Source organism: Rhinopithecus roxellana, chromosome 13 (genome assembly GCF_007565055.1).
Source record: "Rhinopithecus roxellana isolate Shanxi Qingling chromosome 13, ASM756505v1, whole genome shotgun sequence".
In the NCBI taxonomy this organism is placed as follows: Eukaryota; Metazoa; Chordata; class Mammalia; order Primates; family Cercopithecidae; genus Rhinopithecus; species Rhinopithecus roxellana.
In genome coordinates, this window is record NC_044561.1 from 70,782,547 (window position 1) to 70,803,059 (window position 20,513).

Genomic DNA, 20,513 nt, shown 5'->3' on the forward strand with positions numbered 1-20,513 from the left:
GCTTTCACGGGACTAAGCGAAATCCGACTTTAAACCAAGTAAAGCCGGCTGCCTGCTGGAGTATTTTTGTCATAGTATTTTTATTTTGGGATCAGGGTATTCTGCTGCGGACCCTGAGTCCCAATGGAGGAGGCTTATAATCGCGGAAACCAATTTTCTTTTCTTTTCTTTTCTTTTTTTTTGAAAGAATTGCTGAGTTTTCCGGATTGTACTTTCAAAAACTTTCCTTAAACTTTGCGTGGCGTGTGTGTTGCAGAAACTGGTGTCTACACGTTACAAAAGTGTACTGTTTACACCTATTTGTGATGCACCCATCGTGTTTTTTTTCCATGGACCACCTATTAAACTTCTTGCTGGAGCGCTCTTGGCCCCCTTCCTGCTTTCCGGGCCACATCCTGTTGTAAATCGGTGCTACTTGTGGGGTTTTGTTTGTGGACTGGGGATATTTAAGGAACAATTTATTGAAACTACTGAAGACTTTGTTTCCTCCTTTGGATTTTACTTTTTAAATAAATTCGGTTAGGAAAAAGCATTCTTTTGCTAGTGGAGTTCAAATTCAAATACCCAGACTGTAGATTCTCCAAATGCCTTTCTCACCAGGGAGGGCAGCTCCCAGGAATAGTGACGACAGGTAAGCTGGGATAGGCTGACTTCATCACCTTGTATACAGGTGGGGAAGGCCAGAATGGATAGTCTGGCCAGGCCTCTACAGCTGAGCCAGCTTCTGGGTGGCGGGGGAGATGAGAACGGGAGGCAGGTTCCAGTATCCTCTGGACTTGCAGGAAGGCAGGCATTCTGCGTATCGCTGAGCACTGCGGTAAGCGCTCCGTTTACTCATGTATTCCTGCCTTTTTCTTCCTCTTGGTTCTCCTGTCCCTGAGCCGCCTTGTCCACTCTTTCTATTCCCTTAGGGCCTTTCCATCTAGCTCCTCAGTGCCCAACCTGAAACTGCACCCAAGAGTTAAAATCTCTTAAAATCTCACCGTCTTGCAGAAAGAAATTGAGGCTGGTTTAAAGATCCCCAGCTAAAGAGAGTGGGCTGAGGTTCCCCCATACCAGTTGGATTCAGAGAGCCTCTTGTAGGGAGGCCTCATGTGGTCTTCACCTGGGCCTCAGCACGTGAGCCCTCCTTTAACAGAGAGCTCGCCCAAGACCACAGTACTTGTTATAGGTGGTCTCAACCCCGTCTAAGCTTCCCACTACCCCATGTCTGAGGGCAAAAACCCCTCTTAGCAACCTGAAGACACACTCAAGATGTAAGACTGTCAAGGCCATCCCTGCCAGATTCCGTTAATGTGGTCCTAATGGGCCACACCAGCATGAAACAAGCTGTGTTGGATTCCTTTGAAGAAAACTAAGTCCGCCTCGGAAACTGGCAGACCCTGTAATCTTCAGAGGTATTATTTAAAAAAGCACACCTGCCTCAAAGCCCCTGGTTCATCCACGGAAGCATCGCAGAAGCCTCTCTGTATTAGGGGCAGCTTTACGGCACTCTGGGCCCCTTCTGCTCTTGACCAGGGCCGACGCCAAAGGCTAGATGGTGCATGCTTCCAGGTAGCGGGTCACTGTTCACAGAAGCGGAAGCATGGGGGCCACCTCCCCCTCCAAGTCCCTGCCCTCGCAGCAAGTGGCCAGTGCCCATGGTGCCTCAAGGCAGCAGCTGCCCCTCCTGCCCCCTCCCAGTCTCTTTCCTGCAGTATCTGGGGACAGACAGGGGATGGGGTGTCACTGTAGTTACTACTGAGCGAACTGAAGAAAATCCACATGGAAGGTTAACATCTACCATACCTCACTTTCCCCTCGCTTGATTGTAAATGTCTAATCGTTCCCTCCAACCCCTGTGGGCAAACATATCCATGCATTCTTTTTGAGTTGTAGCTACTGGTCAGTAGTTCTGAGTGTAGGATTGACATGGTGGGACACAGCCAAGGTCCCTGGGGCCTAGAGGTCCAGCGTGCCCGCCTCCCTTCCTCGCTGTGCTCCTTCCGCTCCCCCCACCCCACGCTCTTGTTTTCTGGCGCCGAGCTTGGGGTGGGGAGGCAGCTGGATAGGGTCTTCAAGTTGGAGAGAAACCCCGCCCACGCCTGGACCCCGCCGCTCCCTGCCACTCCCCGCCGAGGCCGTCAGGGGCTTGCGGTTTGAGAAATACAATCTGGAAGAGAAAACTGCGGCCTTTTCTTCCATTATCTTCTGTCCCCGCCCCCCACACCTCTTACAAATTTAGCCTAGGAGCTTCCTATCCCCACCGACTTGAAGGGTTTATCGGTCTTAAGAGCGAAATCCTGGCGGAGTGCAGTCCCTCGGGGCTAGCATCCACGTTCCGCCTTTGCCCTGCCCGACCTGTTCCGAGGGATCCCTGCAAGGGCAGCGCTCCAGCTTTCACCCTTGGGGTCGGGGAAATAAGGTGTCCACACAGGATGCAACCAAGTCATCGTCAGTGCAGACCCAAAGGACACACCCGAAGTGCAGGTAGGGAAGGCGGGCGCATGCGCGCAGTACGGGGTTAGGCTTCCCAGCCTGGGGCTCCGCTCTAGCCCCGCAGCGTCTCGGTGGCCGGCCTCGTCCTCCGCCCGCCGCGCGGGGGCGCCGCTCTAGCCCCGCGCCGTCTCGGTGGCTGGCCGCCCACTCCGCGGCGTTCGGGGAAATGGCTGCGAGACCCTACAGGCCTGCGGCCTGCGGTAAGTGGCGTCCCGGGCGCCGGGTAGAGGAGCCGGCTGCCGCTTGGGCCGCCCTAGGGAGCGGGGCGGGGCCGGCATCGGAGCCCGGCCGGTGAGAGCCGCGGATCCCTCAGAGGCCGCTCCAGCCGAGAAGATGGCGGCCGCTGAAGGGAGCGGGCGGGCGGGCGGGCGGGGCCGGTGAGAGCAGCCCCGGGCAGGGGGCGCGGGCCTCAGACGCCGGCCCTGGTGGGCTGCGTGAGGTTGAGGCGACTGGCGAGCACTCTGTGGTCGCGGCCAGGAACGGTTTCGAGGTTGGAAGTCGGGGCGGCAGCTCGCGGGGAGGAGCGGAAGGCTGGCCTGGGCGAGTGCGGCCCGGGGCTCGGGGGGCTGCGCAGCTGGTTTCCCTAGGCATCCCTGGGAGCTTTGGCGCTTCCTCCCGGGCCTTGGGTGCGGCCACCCCGTGGCCGGCTTCGCTTCTGGCGTGCCTTCGGGGGATTCCGGCACTGCGGGGCGGCTGGCGCTGCGGGAAGCGCGAAGAGCGCGGATTCGCTTCCCAGAGAATGTGTCCTTACCTCCCCGCGCTGCTTTTCAGTTTTTTTGTGGAATCGTTTGTTGCGTTGGTGTGTACTGGCCGTATCTGTGACACGTTTTGCCTTCCAGTGACCCTGGAAGCCGAAAAGGCCAGTTCCTGCGCTCGGCGGGAGGGGTGCCCGCGCTCCCTCCGCTGCGGCGTCCGGGGCTCCTTCTCGCAGTTTTGAGACAGTGGAGGTCAGGGCCGGCATTTCTGCTGTAAATAAAGCACCTTAATATTTAAGTTTAGAGTTTGGGCCGTAGGTAGCAGTAGCTTACAGAGTTACCAGTTATTGAAAATACTCTTTAACTTGTGCCGAGGCCGTCGATATCCATGTCTGCCTGTTGATGGAATGAGATTTGAGCCTAGTGTACTCAGGGACTTAGAGGAGGGAAAGGGCAGATGGGAGCGCCTTTTCGGTATATTCACATAGCCTAGCTATACCCCGTTTTGCATGGTTTCCCTAGGGCCACGTATGACTTGGTTGAAATACAGTTCTCAGCAGTGAAAAGGTCCTTAGCAGTGCGTTTTAAGGAGTAAATACAGTCCTTTTATTAATGGACATTCATTGCATACTGTGTTAGCACGAGGGATACAACAGTGACCAAGGTGGCCCCTGTCCCAGTCTTCCTGGAGACAAGTTCAGTGGGGAACTTGAGAGATTATTCCAGCTCCTTCCTTTAAATCAGATGTTGCCAACCCATTTACCCTGGAGCGTAGGGCTCGGTAGTGGCCCTTTGGGTTGCTGTTTGTGTATGTATGTGTGTCTGTGACTATTCCACTATTTTTCTATTTTAAATACAGCATAGACATCTCAGAAGTGTCACCCAGGAAGACAGACACAGCCCTGTTGTGAAACTCCCTGCCTAATGCACACTTGGTTTCCTACTTGCTGTGTACATGGGGAGGAGGTGTCTGTTCTTGTAGACTTGTTTCAACAAGTTTCATGAGTACGATACCTCTTATCTTGTTTTGGAAAAGCGTATATCTTGAATTTTCTTCAGGCTTTCCACCAGAGGCTGACCCTTAGTAGTAGTTGGTTGAATTCAGACTATGTCAAGCAGAGCGAATTGTGCTGTGATGAGAAGACAGGGCACAAATAAGATAATTTGTGATTAACTGCCCAGCTGTACCTATGGTTACCAGACAGCCCAGCCCATGTTGCGTGTGTATGTGTGAGCATCACAATGGCTTGTCTGGGATGCGTGTATCATCAGTTTGGCCTTGAAGGGTGGTGGAGTTTCTTCACGTGAGGAGGGAATGATTGGAATGGGCATTGGCTCCCGTTTTGTTTCGCGGTGAAGTTGGCAGGTTCTGCTGTTGATACTGTGTTTTTCTACAGCCTTAGGGTCATAATTCCTTAAGGTCAGTACTGTGGAGCCCAGTGGGGTGCTTCTTTTTAGTGTTTATTTTTAAGCCGTGCCACGTCTTCAGTGTTTGGAATCTCTGTAAACAAGGCACGTTTTTCCTTTTTGTATACCTGTCCAAGTGTATACATGATACCAAGTGGCTTGTTGGGCTCTTGAAGAGCAAAGATTGAATGTGTTTAACAGGTGACTCCCTACTATCCGTGGTCCCTGCACTCTCCACTTGCCTGAGAGGTCTCATCTCTGTCTGGCAGGCTTAGAAGACCACTCGGAAATTCTGTCAACAGAGTCTCTCACTTACCTTTCTTATTTAAATGATGGGGTCCCTTACAGTGGATACTAAGATCAGCCTCTTTATGGCTGCTATCAAATGATGTTCGTTAACTGCATTACAAAGGTTCTGTGATGAACAGTTAATGGAAATGTACTGATTGGGAAAGAGGAGGCCAAAGAACGAAGTCCGCTTTGCTGATTTCCTGTGCGTGTCCACACTCATCTGTGAGACAGTCTGTGCTGTCCAGGCCCATTTTATTTTTTGAGTAGTAATTTTGAGGGTAAGTTGTTATATGAATAGGTGATTGTACATATTTTGATAAGACTTCTGTAACCATGACCATAAAACTTAACAGGTGGTAATAATCGTGTGTTAAATTGTAAAGGAGGCATTTCTCTCCTTGGGTATCAAATTTTGATGCCGTGGTTTTGTTTTGCATATGCTGATACAGACATTTAAGTGGTATTTAATATACCTTTTTAATAAGATAAATCAACTTTTTTTCCAAAATGAAGATACCTTAATGTGTTTGGTTACAAAAATAATGCACATACAGGAAACTTAAACATTATGTAAAAATAGTAAAAACACCAAGAAAGGGCACTGTCCTGAAAAGCTCCACATTACAGCTGTTTTGCACTAATGAACGGGATGTGTTGGAGGCTGTGGCCACTGCCCTGGCCAGCTTGTCCCCGGCTCTCACTTGCGTGCCAGGGAGTTTTTCTCACGGCTGTGCATGTGATGATTCATCACCCTTAAAGAATTCCCAGCCGGGCATGGTGGCTCATGCCTGGAATCCCGGCACTTTGGGAGGCCAAGACACTTGTCAGAAGTTCGAGACCAGCCTGGCCAACATGGTGAAACCCCGTCTCTAATTAAAAATACAAAAATTAGCTGGGTTTGGTGGCACCTGCCTGTAATCCCAGCTACTTGAGAGGCCGAGGTGGAAGAATCGCTTGAACTTGGGAGGTCAGGTTGCAGTGAGCCGAGACCACACCACTGCACTCCAGCCTGGGTGACAGTGAGACTGTCTCAAAAAAAAAAAAAAAAAAATTCCCGGCCGGGCGCGGTGGCTCAAGCCTGTAATCCCAGCAGTTTGGGAGGCCAAGATGGGCGGATCACGCGGTCAGGAGATCGAGACCATCCTGGCTAACACAGTGAAAACCCGTCTCTACTAAAAATATACAAAAAACTAGCCGGCATTGTGGCGGGCGCCTGTAGTCCCAGCTACCCGGGAGGCTGAGGCAAGACAATGGCGTGAACCCGGGAGGCGGAGCTTGCAGTGAGCTGAGATCTGGCCACTGCACTCCAGCCTGGGCAACAGAGAGAGACTCTAAAAAAAAAAAAAAAAGAATTCCCTTAAGCCAAGCATGCAGATGCGTTCCTGTAGTTCCAGCACTTTGGGAGGCTGAGGCCAGAGCCCAGAGGATCTCTTGAAGCCAAGAGTTCCAGGCTATAGTGAGCTGTGATTGTGCTACTGCTCTCCAGCCTGGGTGACAAAGCAAGACTCTGTCCAGCCCCCACCCCCCCCAAAAAAAGAATTTCACTATATAGATGTTTCTTGATTTTTCAAAGTAGTCTGTTAGTTTGTGTTCCGTTTGTCACCTTTCTGAGAAAAAAAAACTCGTAAGTTTGTGTGTACTTCCTACTTACTTCTTCTGGGTCACCGTGAAGCACTCCCTGCCCTCCATGAAAACAGTATGTCTCCTGCTCTCTTCCCTGTGCCAAGCCCATATGGGGCTGTTAGCAAATATGTCGGACAAATAGACTCGCCAAAGAGGGCGTTTCTTTCCAAACCCTCGCCAGCACAGGCTGTGTCGCTTTCTCAGGTGGCACCTACTGTCTGTTGCACACTTGCCACAGATGATTTGGCACTTGACATGTCGCTTCAGAAAACCTTGTAGGAAGCTGTGAGGTCATTACCATCCCCATTTCACAGACAGGAAAGTGCGGCCCTTAGAAGCACTGCCTGGTGCCCTGTGGCCCCCGCATTTGTAGACAGATGCACTGCCTGATACACTGTGAGCCCCTCCCCCCCGCCCCCCCACTGCCGCTGTTACCATTTGCAGCTGGGGTCTAACCCTGCGTTCCTAGACAGGTTCCCCCTTGAGCCCCCCAACCTCCCATCTCCTTCACTGAGGACTTGTCCTGGTTGTAAATGTCTGGGTGGGGGTGGCTGCAGCTGTCAGGACTGGGAACACCGAACCTGCACCAAGGGGAGTGGGCCCCAGGGATACTCCCAAGACCCTGGAGACACAGGCCAGGTAGACACTGGCCTGGCCTCTTTGGATTTGCTAGACTGTAACTAAAAGATACTGTTTTCCCTTTCACATGTTTGAGTAGTAAAATACCTTTCTGCTCACTTCTTCCCACCCATATAGCAGTGATTGGGGGCCCGGGAAGTTGCTTGTCATACGTGTTTGACTCTGTCTAATCCAGCTGTACATGTAAAAATGGATACAGGAAAAAGAAACCCTTTTATGTCAAAACTCCTCTTTGTCTTCAGCTGGGACCGTCCCCCTACCCCCTAAAACAGAACTAGACATTGGCCTCTCAATCCCAGGGAAAGAAAGGAAGATTCCAGCTGAAATACAAAGTTAATTCTTGACTTCTGAGTTTACAAGGTCCTCAAGCAGTAATTTTGCCCCTTAGGCTGTGACCTTCATGAGTTGGAATTCCAGGCTGGGTGTGAGGGCTGATGCACTTTGGGAGGCTGAGGCGTGATGATCACTTGAGCCCAGGAGTTCGAGATCAGACCGGGCAACATGGCAAAACCCTGTTATTGGTTGGGGGGGGGAGTATATATATATATATATATAAATTCATAGATGTATACATTATAAATATCTTTGTGTATGATTTATATTATATATCACATATATAGATATATTAATTTGTACATATATAAATTTATATATATATAAATAAAATAGCCAGGCACTGTAGCGCATGCTTGTAGTCGCAGCTACCATGGAGGCTGAGGTAGAAGGATAACCTGAGTCCAGGGAGATTGAGGCTGCAGTGAGCCCTGATCAGTCAGTCACTCCACTGCCCTCCAGCCTGGGTGACAGAGAGAGACCCCATCTCAACTACAACAAAAAAATTGGCTGCAGCTCCAATTTGAGAAGCAATTCATGTGAGAGAAGGGGTTTTAAAGAAGAAACCGCATTCTCTCCACCTGAACTTAGGTGGACATCATCTCACTTGGCCTTGTCAGTAATCACATGAAACTGAATGAGAATAGACGGGGTGTCTGGAAAAATCGAATGTGGAAGCAGTACCTGTCACTGCCACAAGGATCCTGACTGAACAGGAATGGCCTCGGGGTTGCTCTTGAGAGTCGGGGAGCAGCCTTTCTGGCTCCAGCAGTGGAAGGCGCTGCTCTGTGTCAGTGGTTCCCAGACTGGCTGGACCCAGGACTGCTTTACACTCCTAAAAAGCAGGAAGACTCCACAGAGCTTTTGTTACATCTGTTGATAGTCACCATGTTTGACATTTTAAAATGAGTCGTTTAGGCCGGGCGCGGAGGCTCAAGCCTGTAATCCCAGCACTTTGGGAGGCCGAGACAGGCGGATCATGAGGTCAGGAGATCGAGACCATCCATCCTGGCTAACACGGTGAAATCCCGTCTCTACTAAAAAAAAATACAAAAAACTAGCCGGGCGAGGTGGCGGGCGCCTGTAATCCCAGCTACTCTGGAGGCTGAGGCAGGAGAATGGCGTGAACCTGGGAGGCAGAGATTGCAGTGAGCCGAGATCGCGCCACTGCACTCCAGCCTGGGCGACAGAGCGAGACACGGTCTCAAAAAAAGAAAAAGAGTCATTTAAATGCTTAAGTGCCTTCTATTTAAAATTGTAAACCAGCCTGGCACGGTGGCTGGTGCCTGTAATACTAGCACTTTGGAAGGCCAAAGTGGGCGGATCACCTGAGGTCGGGAGTTCAAGACCAGCCTGGCCAACATGGTGAAACCCTTTCTCTACTAAAAACACACAAAAAAACTGGGTGTGGGTGGCACACACCGGTAATCCCGGCTACTCTGGAGACTGAGGCAGGAGAATCCTTTGAACCTAGGAGGCCGAACTTGCAGTGAGCCAGGATCGTGCCACTGCACTCCAGCCTGGATGAGAGCTAGACACCATCTCAAAATAAATAAGTAAAATTGTAAACCATAATATATTAACATAAGTAACATTTTGTGGAACCTGTTTTCAGTGACCAAAACAATTTAATGAGAAAGATGGTTTTGTTTTTTTCACAAATCTCTTTGGCTTAACTGACAGCTGCTGGATTTGCACATCTCCTTCCAAATTCAAACTTAGTGTCATCTTCGTTCAGCTTCTGAAATGCTCTAGCATATACTCAGAGTGACCGTGGAAACAGCACGGAATGTTAGTGTTGTGCAGACTGCTTTGATCCTGGGGGCCTCCCAAAAGGACCCCTGGACCACCCTTTTTGAGAACCACTTCTCTAGGAGTTGTAAAATAGTTGGCTGTAAACACTTGGGGAAATTGATGATTTCTAGGAAGATAAGCTGTGTCTTTGAACAGTTTTTAGTGGTTCAACCATGTGCTTGCCACTTGGGGCAAGTGTGGAATCAGTCTGATTCGCTGTCACCTGTAAAGCTGTTCCAGTACACACCTCTCCCTCAAAGTGCCCTACACATCTCCTTGCTGAATCCTTAGCAGCAACTCTTGCAGCAGTGAAAATCGGGGGCTGGGTGGGAGGCAAGAGTAGGCTGTGCTTGGGGCCATGGAATTATGCAGGTCTCTAAGGGTGTGGACCAAGGAGGACATAAAGGAACAGTGATTTAAACCCGTAATAAACAGATGCGCTTGAGGGGAAGCAGCCCACGCAGTACCCTGCGGGGATGACCTCCCAAAGCCCACCCTACCTGGCATGGTCTCCAGAGAGCTCACACTGCCACACATGTGGCATGAGGTGGATTTCTTCGTGGGGACAAGAACCTGTGCATTGTGGTCCTCACTAAGGCCCAGGTGGTAACCTTTTATTAATAACTAGCCGGAATCCTGGTATATAGAATTGGGGCTGTATCTTAGTGTTTGAAACCATATTTTCTTTTTTACTGAGAGACAAGAGGAGCCCATCAAAGGTAGTAGTTTAGGAGACTTTTTGTCCAGCCATTAAATAGAGAACAATAAACCTCACTTCTCCTTCACCTCGATAAATGATTTTATGTGACTGTTTCTGGTTCCTGGCATTCATTTGGAGAGTTGAAATTTCCCACCTGAGTTGCCCACTGAGGTCACAAGCCTGCGTTTTGCACGAGAAAGTGGATAGAGGGAAATGGCAGGATTGTTGCAAGCTCACACCGGGAAGCTTGGCGGCCTGGCTGTAGCCCAGGGCTGACCAAGGCGTTAGTCCTCAGCAGGTTTTTCAGTAACAAGTTTTGCTTTTTGTCTCGCGTATCTGTAAAAACACAAATACCCAAGAAATGTAAAACAACAATATAGGTTGTTTCTGGATTTTTCTCTGTATTTTCCTTGTGAGAAACATACTGTGTTGTGGCACCCTTGCTGCTTTTTTTTTTTTTTTTTTTTTTTTTTTTGAGAGGGAGTTTTGTTCTTGTTGCCCAGGCTGGAGTACAGTGGCACGATCTCAGCTCTGTGCAACCCCTGCCTCCCGGGTTTAAGTGATTCTCCTACCTCAGTCTCCCAAGTAGCTGGGATTACAGGCACCCGCCACCACACCCTGCTAATTTTTGTGTTTTTAGTAGAGATGGGGGTTTCACTATGTTGGCCAGGCTGGTCTCAAACTCCTGACCTCAGGTGATCCACCTGCCTCAGCCAACCAAAGTGCAGGCTTGAGCCACCGCACCCGGCCCAGAATAATTTTTATAATGACAGTGTTACTTGGTAAGCAGCAAAACTTTGAATTTGCCTTCTGAAGGATTTAAATGTAATCTATGCAACTGAGTCAGATTCTGCATAGATACTAAAATAAATGAAAGTTGGGCTTCTTCGTTTCCTTGTGGGCCCAGATCTCTCTCCCTGTTTGGTGAGTGCGGCACAGTGTTTCCTGCTGCAAGCTGGTGAAGCTTTGAGTGGCCGTCATGGTACGTGAACGGCTGCTGCTGGTGACTGCCGAACACATCGCATTTGGGGATGTCATATGAAGTTTTTAGGTAGATCCTCCTAGTGACTGTTCTATTAATGAAAACTGAGCTATCAAGAGTCTTTTATTGGGTAATCTTTCCTTCATTTGTGGTAGTTTAAAGAACTTTTAGCTAGTGTCTTCTCTTTCCCTCTTCATCTGCATAATAAACAGATTGATGAGCCAGGAGGCCCTTAATAGGCAAAATAGAAATAAACAGAAACTTTGGCCTCTATCCTGTGAGAATTAACAAAATAATGAAGTTTCGAATAGTGAGGTTTTACTGTAGCGTTATAGTTTCTGACTGGTGGGTTAAAATTGTTTTGAGTATTGTTTCAGGGGAATATGAGGTTTGAAGAAACAGAATGTTTGCCACCAGGTGAGGTAAAATATGCATTTTTGTTTTATCTTTCTGCTTAGAAGTCAGAGCTCTTTTCCTGGAGGTGCGATGTTATGAAAATAGAAACTTGATTATGGTCATATGTCATATGTTAAAGTGTCTTGGAGATTAATTACTCAGAAGCTAGTCTCAGGTTTTTGGAACTGAAAATCTTTAGGTGGGGACTGGGCACCATGGCTCACACCTGTGGTGTCCCAGCTACTCAGGTGGAGGCGGAAGGATGGGAAGGATCGGTTGAACTTGTGTGGTGGAGGCTGCAGGGCGCCCGGATCGTGTGGCTGCACCCCAGCCTGGAAGTGGGCACGCTTGGGTTGATGACTCCCAGCAGAGTCTAGAGTAGCACCAGCTGAGCGCACAGATGGGCGGTGGTCGCACACCCATGCTTTTGTAATAGTTGTTGTTGGGCTTTTTAAAGTAACATAGAGCTGACCTTTCGGGAGGATATTTTTGTTTGGTTTTTAAGAAATTTCCCTTTTGGCTGCTTACTGTTTTGGTGAGTTGGGGAGTCTGAGGGAAGGTGGACAGGTAGTTGTAGAACACTTGTGGAAAGACGTGAGTTGGGGAGTCTGAGGGAAGGAGAACACTTGTGGAAGGACATGTGTAAAGTCTCTTCTGATGTCTGAACCATAGATGTGTATTATTGCTTTGCACACACCCAGTGTACTCCTAAACTGCTAGAAATGGCTTGTTGCCCCAGTTCTCTGTGTTGAAGTCCTTGAAGCCTTTTCTGGGGCTAAGAGGTGAAGATGACTTCTGCATAATAGTCATTTAATAGTACAGGCCTGTTCTGTGGAGTTTGACATTTGCACTGGTGGCACAGGGCAGATTGGAGCCTCTTCAGCACCGTGCATGGGCACCAAATGTTTAGAATATGCCAATTTTCCCAAATAATGTCCCTGATGATGCAGTAAATATTAATTTTATTCATTTGGAACCCCCAAACATACATCTTTTTAACTTTCTCTGTGATTAAATGTCAAGTCGCAGATAAAGCTCCCGCTGCATCCCCACGTGGGTACTGTCCACGCACAGCCCTTGGGCATTGAGCTGGGAGCTGAGTGGTCTCCGGGAACACGGTCCCTGACAGAACAACAGACGGAGGACAGTTTTCAGACTTGGCATGTGGCAGGCGTTTTGTCCAAAACGAATGATGTCTCAAAGAAAGAACGAACAGTATTTGTTGCTAAGGATAAAATTTGAGCTTTGGGGTGAAAATTGGAAGTTTAGAAAACTTGTATCTGCCATCATAAACTCGATGGCTTTCTAGTAACTAAAGTCTTTGTGGAGATTGGACCTGACATTATCGGCCAGGGGAGGTGACTCACACCTGTGATCCCAGCACTTTGGAAGGTGGAGGTGGATAGATGCTTGATCCCAGGAGTTTGAGACCAGCTTGAGCAACGTAGTAAGACCCTGTCTCTACAAAAAAAAAAATGTAAAAATTAACCGGGCATGGTGGCATGACCTGTAGTCCCAGCTACTGGGGAGGGTGAGGTGGGAAGACCACTTGAGCCTGGTGGCAGTGTGGGTGGAGGAGGTGCTGAGGCTGCAGTGAGCCTCGATTGCACCACTGCACTCCAGCCTGGGCAGCAGAAAAAAAGAAATGTTTGTTTTATGCTATCTGATGAGATGTGTGGACATTGAGAATCTCTGTCTGCAACTTGAACCTGTGTCATCCAGGTGACCAGTGTGCACATGGGTCCAGAGTGCAAGGACGTGTTCAGAGTAAACACAGCAGTCAATTTTCCTGTAAGAAACTGCTACTTGACAAGAGTTGGTGTAGTATCAGTGAACATCTACAGTTATGTGAACATGGTTACAATACTCTATTCTAAAGACTTATCTGTGTGAGACAAGATTTTGATGACGTGTTTTAGCTGAAACACTCTGTGGGAACAGATTGAAGGCAGAAGTAGAGATGAACATGGAGCTATCTTCTGTTAAGCCAGAGATTTGCAAAAATATACAACAGGGCCACCCTTCCTGTACATTTTTGTTTTAGAAGTAACTTTCATTAAAGATACTGTTAATGTATTAATAGTTTTATTTTTAATCCATATTTAGAATTTTGAAAACAGCAATATATTCCACATAAACAAAAGCTCTTTGGTGTTCTCAACTTGTAAGAGTAAAAGTGTCTTGAGACAAAAGGTTTGAAAGCCACCATTCAAGCATTCGGAAATCAGTGTGTGTCCTCTGCTGGAATCACCACTCATCAGCTGCTTCTAGTTAAGAGGAAATGAAGCAGTTTTCAGCTGGGGGAAAAATGTGCTTAGAAATGTAGAGAAATATTAAATTTGGTACATTCTGTTTTAACCTGTAGTTTGTTCACTTCCCAGTTTCGAGGATACCCACATTTTTCTTTCTGGGGAAAAGTTGTTACTGATACAATACGGTTGCAGTTTGATGAGCACATTCCCTCCGCAATGTGCTGTGTGGTGTGTAGAATCACACACTAATTCTACACACACAAAAGTTACGTTAGAACACGGTATTTTTTGCTTGGGCCTTGATATACATGTTTTTATTTTACAAGCTGACTGAAATGTTATAGTACGTTTTCTTTATTGAAGACATTATGAAAATAAATCAGTTTTGTAAATGGATGGAAAGTGATCTGATCTTTTCTGAAGGTATATCCTTCGTTGAATTCTACTTAACAGAAATAACTACATTTTTCTGATTACTCAGGACTCAAATCTAGTGTGCTTTTTTTGCAGATTAACATAAATTGAATTTTTAAAAATCAGTTTTCATTCCTGAGAACTTCTAAATTTCTTTGCTTTTATAAATGTTCAGTGTTGGCTGGGCACAGTGGGCTCGTGTCTGTAATCCCCAAAACTCTGGAGGCTGAGGCAGGAGGATTGCTTGAGGCTAGGAGTTCAGGACCAGCCTGGATAACATAGCAAAACCCTATCTCTAAAAGAAATTTTTTCAAAAATTAGCTGGGCATAGTGGCACGCATCTGTAGTCCCAGTTGCTCATGAGACTAAGCCAGGAGGATCACTTGAGCCCAGGAGTTTGAGACTGTAGTGAGCCATGATCAGGCCACTGCACTCCAGCCTGGGCAATGAAGCAAGATGCCAACTCTTTAAAAAATGAAATAAAATAAATTAAATGCTCAGTGTTGCGAAATATAAAAGTTTATTTCCAGTGTTTTCTGAACAGTCATTTCTGAATTCTTGAAGTAATTGTTTTGAATATGATAGTTGTACCACATTGAAGAGATGGTGACTATGAAGATACCATTTGGCTCATCAAAGGGAATGCCTACGTGATCCTTGTCTTATTTTTAGTTTTTGTAGAGACGGTGTCTACATGCTGACATGTTGCCTGGGCTGGTCTTGAACTCCTGGGCTCAAGCAGTCCTCCCAAGCAGCTGGGATCACAGATGCGAAATGCTGTGCCCAGTTGTCATTGTCCCTTTAAAAGGAGGGGAGTTGGAACGTTTGTCCCTTGTTCCGAGGTTGCCAGGGAGACCACAGAGGGAAGGCAGTTGGTCTTGAGGCTGAGGAAGAGGTGAGAGCTGGGGCTCAGCTTGGGAGTGTGGGCTTTGGGGCAGGGAGCTAGCTAGAAACCAGGCACCTGGAACCTTTGAGTGTTTTGATAGGACTATTTGAAAGAGGATATAGGGCCGAGACGGGCGGATCACAAGGTCAGGAGATCGAGACCATCCTGGCTAATACGGTGAAACCCCGTCTCTACTAAAGAATACAAAAAACTAGCCGGGCGATGAGGCGGGCGCCTGTAGTCCCAGCTACTTGGGAGGCAGAGGCAGGAGAATGGCGTGAACCTGGGAGGCGGAGCTTGCAGTGAGCTGAGATCCGGCCACTGCACTCCAGCCTGGGCGACAGAGCGAGACTCTGTCTCCCAAAAAAAAAAAAAAAAGAGGATATAGAAGAAGTGTTTTTTGAATACACGTGGTGAACTGTATCGTGCTGATTTTAGTAAGTCAAACATTAGTCTTCTAAAATTTTTCTTGAGTTTTTAATGAAAATAATACAGCTCCAATATTAAGAATTTTCAATAATTACATTCTTATATGATTTCGTTCTTCAGTCTTTTCACTTTTTGTTCTTGTTCTTCTGTTTTGTGGTGGATTTGATTGAGTGGGGTCCGTCTCGGACACAGGCTCCAAATGGAAAAGAAGCTGATGCTTGGCAGCTCATCTCTGGCCTGCTCTGGCTGTGCCTCTGCCTGTCTCTCTGGGCAAGCCTGGGACTCCACTCCTTCTTGCGCTGCCCCAGCCCCTTTCTTTTGGGGGTTGGTAGCATCTGCTGTCCTGGGTAGAAGTCCTTAAGGACACCGCTCGCATGCTTGTTTTCAACCCCCTAGCTGTCTTTGTGGGCCACACAGCATAACTCAAATAATAGGTGACTCGAGAATTCAGTGCTCCCTTTTAATTGTTGTTGGTACTTAATTTACTTAAGATATGTAAAATATTTTCTTATTTTCTTTTAGGAGCTTACTCCATGGGAACAGCCTCTAGATAATCTGAGTTGTTGAAAATACGAAGCCTGTTACTCGTGAACAGTGGCTGACAACAGTGGTGTTGTGAGCCTGGCTGTCTGCTTGGACCAAGAGGTTTCGTCTGCCAGGGTTTTTTGGTTGTATTTAGGATTTCAGGGAAAAGTGTCCAAGCTTTCAGTGTTGGAGCAGGTAAGGTATCAGTACTGTCAGTAGCAACAAAATTTTAACTGAATGAGTCTGTGTTTGCTATTTATAAAGTGACATTTGTAAAGAAACTGATGGAATGTAGTACTCGTATTTATTTGAAATACACTTGACCATTTGTATCAGCAGTCTTTATAGCATCAGATTCTGCATCTGTGGATTCCACCAGCTGCCGATTGAAAATATTTGGGGGGCAAACAATAAATAACAATAAAAAGTAAAAATTTTATGAAACAGTGTAGTACAGCAGCTATTTCTATGATGTAATCTAGAGGTGATTTAAATACTTGAGAGGTTGTGCATAAGTCATATGCAAATAGTCTGTTCTCTCTTTAATGAGAATCCAGTTTTATCAACTAGAGCTCTTCCCATAGAAAGCTATCAGCATGGGCCGGGCGCGGTGGCTCAAGCCTGTAATCCCAGCACTTTGGGAGGCTGAGACGGGTGGATCACGAGGTCAGGAGATCGAGACCATCCTGGCTAACACGGTGAAACCCCGTCTCTACTAAAAAATACAAAAAACTAGCCGGGCGATGAGGCGGGCGCCTGTAGTCCCAGCTACTTGGGAGGCAGAGGCAGGAGAATGGCGTGAACCTGGGAGGCGGAGCTTGCAGTGAGCTGAGATCCGGCCACTGCACTCCAGCCTGGGCGGCAGAGCGAGACTCCGTCTCAAAAAAAGAAAGCTATCAGCATGGAGGCACCAGCCCTTTTCAGCTGGGTTGGAACTTCATAGGCCTAGAGGCAGAGGGGACTGCAGCTTTGTGCCATTCTGAGCAAAGGCTAGTGCGAGCCCTTCAAACTCCATCTTCAATAGAAACTCCAAGTGTTGCATGAAATCGCAGGCTTGACCCTCTTGAGATGACTGTCACATTTCTTGCAAATATTTTGGCTTGCACAAGCAGAAAAACTTTCCCTAAATGTAAAATTTCCAATGAGAATGAATAAGCCATTTTAACTGATGTGGTTTAATAATTGCTCTACCATATATATTTGTAAGCAGTATTCTCTGCTTTGCCCTTAACCTTTGAGGTCAGCGTTGCCTCCTGGATCAGAGCAGTGTCTTGTGACTTGCCTGGAGTCACCTGGCTGGTGAAGGAAGCCCCCTTTCTGTTTACCACCGTCTCTAGTGCCCCCTCACACAGCAGCCTCGAGTTTGCACCCTGACTTGGAGTCGCTGCTGGCACCCTGGTCGGGTTTAGCTGTGTCCTTTAACAATGGGGTCAGCTCAGGCGAGCAGAGAAGTGATGGGTCCCTTATCTCCAAGGCTAATGTGGAGTGACCTGGGGGTGTGGGTCACATTTACAGAGCATGGAGGCCACGGCCAGGCAGCATCACAGGAAAATGAGAAGTGACAGCATTTAGAGGGAAGCAGAAAGAACAAACACAGGTTGCAAGTAATTTTCCATTTTGTATTTTTTTTTTTTCTTTTCTTCTTTTCTTTTTTTGAGACGGAGTCTTTGCTCTGTCACCCAGGCTGGAGTGCAGTGGCATGATCTCGGCTCACTGCAAGCTCCGCCTCCCGGGTTCACGCCATTCTCCTGTCTCAGCCTCCCGAGTAGCTGGGACTACAGGCGCCCGCCACCTCGCCCGGCTAGTTTTTTGTATTTTTAGTAGAGATGGGGTTTCACCGTGTTAGCCAGGATGGTCTCGATCTCCTGACCTTGTGATCCACCCGTCTCGGCCTCCCAAAGTGCTGGGATTACAGGCGTGAGCCACCGCGCCCGGCCATCTTTTTTTTTTTTTTTTTTGAGACTGAGTCTTGCTCTATCGCCCAGGCTGGAGTGCAGTGGCGTGATCTTGGCTTACTGCAACCTCCGCCTCCCGGGTGCAAGCGATTCTCCTGCCTCAGCCTCCCAAGTATCTGGGATTACGGGCGCCCGCCACCATGCCCGACTCGATTTTGTATTTTTAGTAGAGACGGGGTTTCACCATCTTGGCCAGGCTGGTCTCGAACTCCTAACCTCCAGTGATCCACCTGCCTCGGCCTCCCAAAGTGCTGGGATAATAGGCTTGAACCACCAGGCCCGGCCCCATTTTGTATATTTTTTAAGGCTTTCATTTTATGCCTTGTCCTTCCCCCAGGATGGAACATGGCATAAAATCAGAGACATCATTAGCATTTACATGTAATTAAAACTTGGACAGCTTGGAAAAGAATTCTCAAAGTATATACTATCTATTTCAGATTTTTATCGTTTCAACAAGACTAAAAGTTTCACAAATAAGATTCTTTAATAATGTATTAGAATGAAAGTGAAAAAGAATACAGAAAAGTAATGTATTGGCCTGGCATGGTGGCTCACTCCAACCTGGGGACAGAGCAAGACTCTGTCTCATAAAGTGATCGCCTTGACCATATTTCCTAAGTGTCCCAGTTGTTTGTTGCTGCTAACAATATCTCCAATGCTCAGTAGACTAAGACAAGGTTTGTTTCATATGACACAGTCTGTGGGTTGGGAGTCGGGCAGTTCTCTCATGTTGTTTCCATGAGGGTCAATGAGGGCTATTCCCTTGGCCGCAGGGCTGGCACGCAGGGTCCCAGATAGTGAGAGCATCCTTCCTGGCCCCAGCCCCTGGTTGAGGAGCTGAAAGTTGGGACTCAGCTTCTTCATAGCCTCTTTTCAGCATGGTAGTGGCCAGCCCATGCTTGCAAAGTCCGGAACACACCTTGGGTCCCCTTGCAGGCCACGTCCAAACTGGCACAGCGTCGTCTTCACTGTGCTTGTGGTCAGAGCAGCCCATCTGCCTGCAGAGGTACTGGGGAACTCGTGCCACCTCTGAGCTACCCCACTGTAATGTCCATTATTTCATATTTATCCCTGCTACCTGGCTTGTGAAGCCTTTTCCTAAGCAGTTAAATGATGAAATTGTACATTTGATTTGCTAGCTGTAATTTTGTCTAAACAGTAGTTGTTTATTAAAATTATATTTACGAATCATCTCGAATCATCTCACATAGCACACATTAAGAAACACTGGTCAGAAGGACTTGCTTTGCACGTGTTTGGTGGCAATGTCATCTTTTGTTCTGTGGTTGGTTGGTCACGATGTGCTTACACTTTTCCGCTAGGTATGGATGACAAAGGTGACCCGAGCAACGAGGAGGCACCTAAGGCCATCAAACCCACCAGCAAAGAGTTCAGGAAAACATGGGGTTTTCGAAGGACCACTATCGCCAAGCGAGAGGGTGCAGGGGATGCAGAGGCTGACCCACTGGAGCCGCCGCCCCCACAGCAGCAGCTGGGCCTGTCCCTGCGGCGCAGTGGGAGGCAGCCCAAGCGCACTGAGCGCGTGGAGCAGTTCCTGACCATTGCGCGGCGCCGCGGCAGGAGGAGCGCGCCCGTCTCCCTGGAGGATTCTGGTGAGCCCACGTCCTGTCCCGCCACAGATGCCGAGACAGCCTCCGAGGGCAGCGTGGAAAGTGCTTCTGAGGCCAGAAGCGGCCCCCAGTCTGCTTCCACGCCTGTGAAGGAAGGACCAGCCTCTTCTGAAAAGGTGAAAGGAGGGGATGACCATGATGACACTTCCGATAGTGACAGCGATGGCCTGACCTTGAAAGAGCTTCAGAATCGCCTTCGCAGGAAGCGGGAACAGGAGCCCACCGAGAGGCCCCTGAAAGGGATCCAGAGTCGCCTGCGGAAGAAGCGCCGGGAGGAAGGTCCCGCTGAGACTGTGGGCTCCGAGGCCAGTGACACTGTGGAGGGTGTCCTGCCCAGTAAGCAGGAGCCCGAGAATGATCAGGGGACTGCGTCCCAGGCTGGGAAAGATGACAGAGAGAGTAAGTTGGAGGGAAAGGCGGCTCAGGACGTCAAAGATGAGGAGCCTGGAGACTCGGGCAGACCGAAGCCTGAATGTGAGGGTTATGACCCCAATGCCCTATATTGCATTTGCCGCCAGCCTCACAACAACAGGTAGGTCATGTGTGGGCACGCTGCCTCGGCTCCCACAGAAATCCCAGGGTTGCAAACAGAATTTTCCATTTGTTTTCATTTTAAAGGGCTACAAAGCTGGGCTGGATGAGCAATTTGTTAAGTTGGAAACGATGAACAAGTTATTGTCAAAAAAGAAACACAGAGTGGCTGAGGACTTCCTAGAGCCACCTCTCCACCCTGGTAGCCACCAGCCACGCATGACTGTTGCCAGTCACGTGAGGAGATGAATAGCTCCCCACCCCAGTCACGTGAGCCACATGCAGCCAGTGGCTCTGTGTAGATGGCACGGAGGAGAATGCGTCTGTCACTTGGGCGACTGTCTGTCTGAGACCGCTCCTCTAGACTGTCCCTTGGGAGTCTTAGCAGAGGGCCATGTGCAGACTGCAACTGGCCTAGTACAAACATTTGGGGTAGCTCAAAAGATCTCTGCTAGGACTGGATGTCAGATGGTGATAGGCAGCCTGTTGGCTTGGTGCTGGGATAAAGGCATTGTCGCAGTTTTGAGGGGAGGCTTACTGAGGTATCTG

At 48.4% G+C, this 20,513-nt stretch overlaps 1 protein-coding gene across 3 annotated transcripts in view; it reads left to right on the forward strand.

The window, feature by feature from the left end:
• Positions 1 to 20,513, forward strand: part of DIDO1 (death inducer-obliterator 1) — a 63,567-nt gene that overhangs the window by 9,530 nt on the left and 33,524 nt on the right. For 2 of the 3 annotated variants that reach the window (XM_030915090.1, XM_030915091.1), the window contains exons 2-3: positions 15,842 to 16,039; positions 19,125 to 19,965. In XM_030915090.1, coding sequence (XP_030770950.1) covers positions 19,127 to 19,965 — 839 coding nt within the window. In that variant the 5' untranslated portion in view covers positions 15,842 to 16,039; positions 19,125 to 19,126. Of the gene's footprint in view, positions 1 to 2,524; positions 2,679 to 15,841; positions 16,040 to 19,124; positions 19,966 to 20,513 lie in introns of those variants that run through there. The other variant, XM_030915089.1, reaches the window with a different exon arrangement.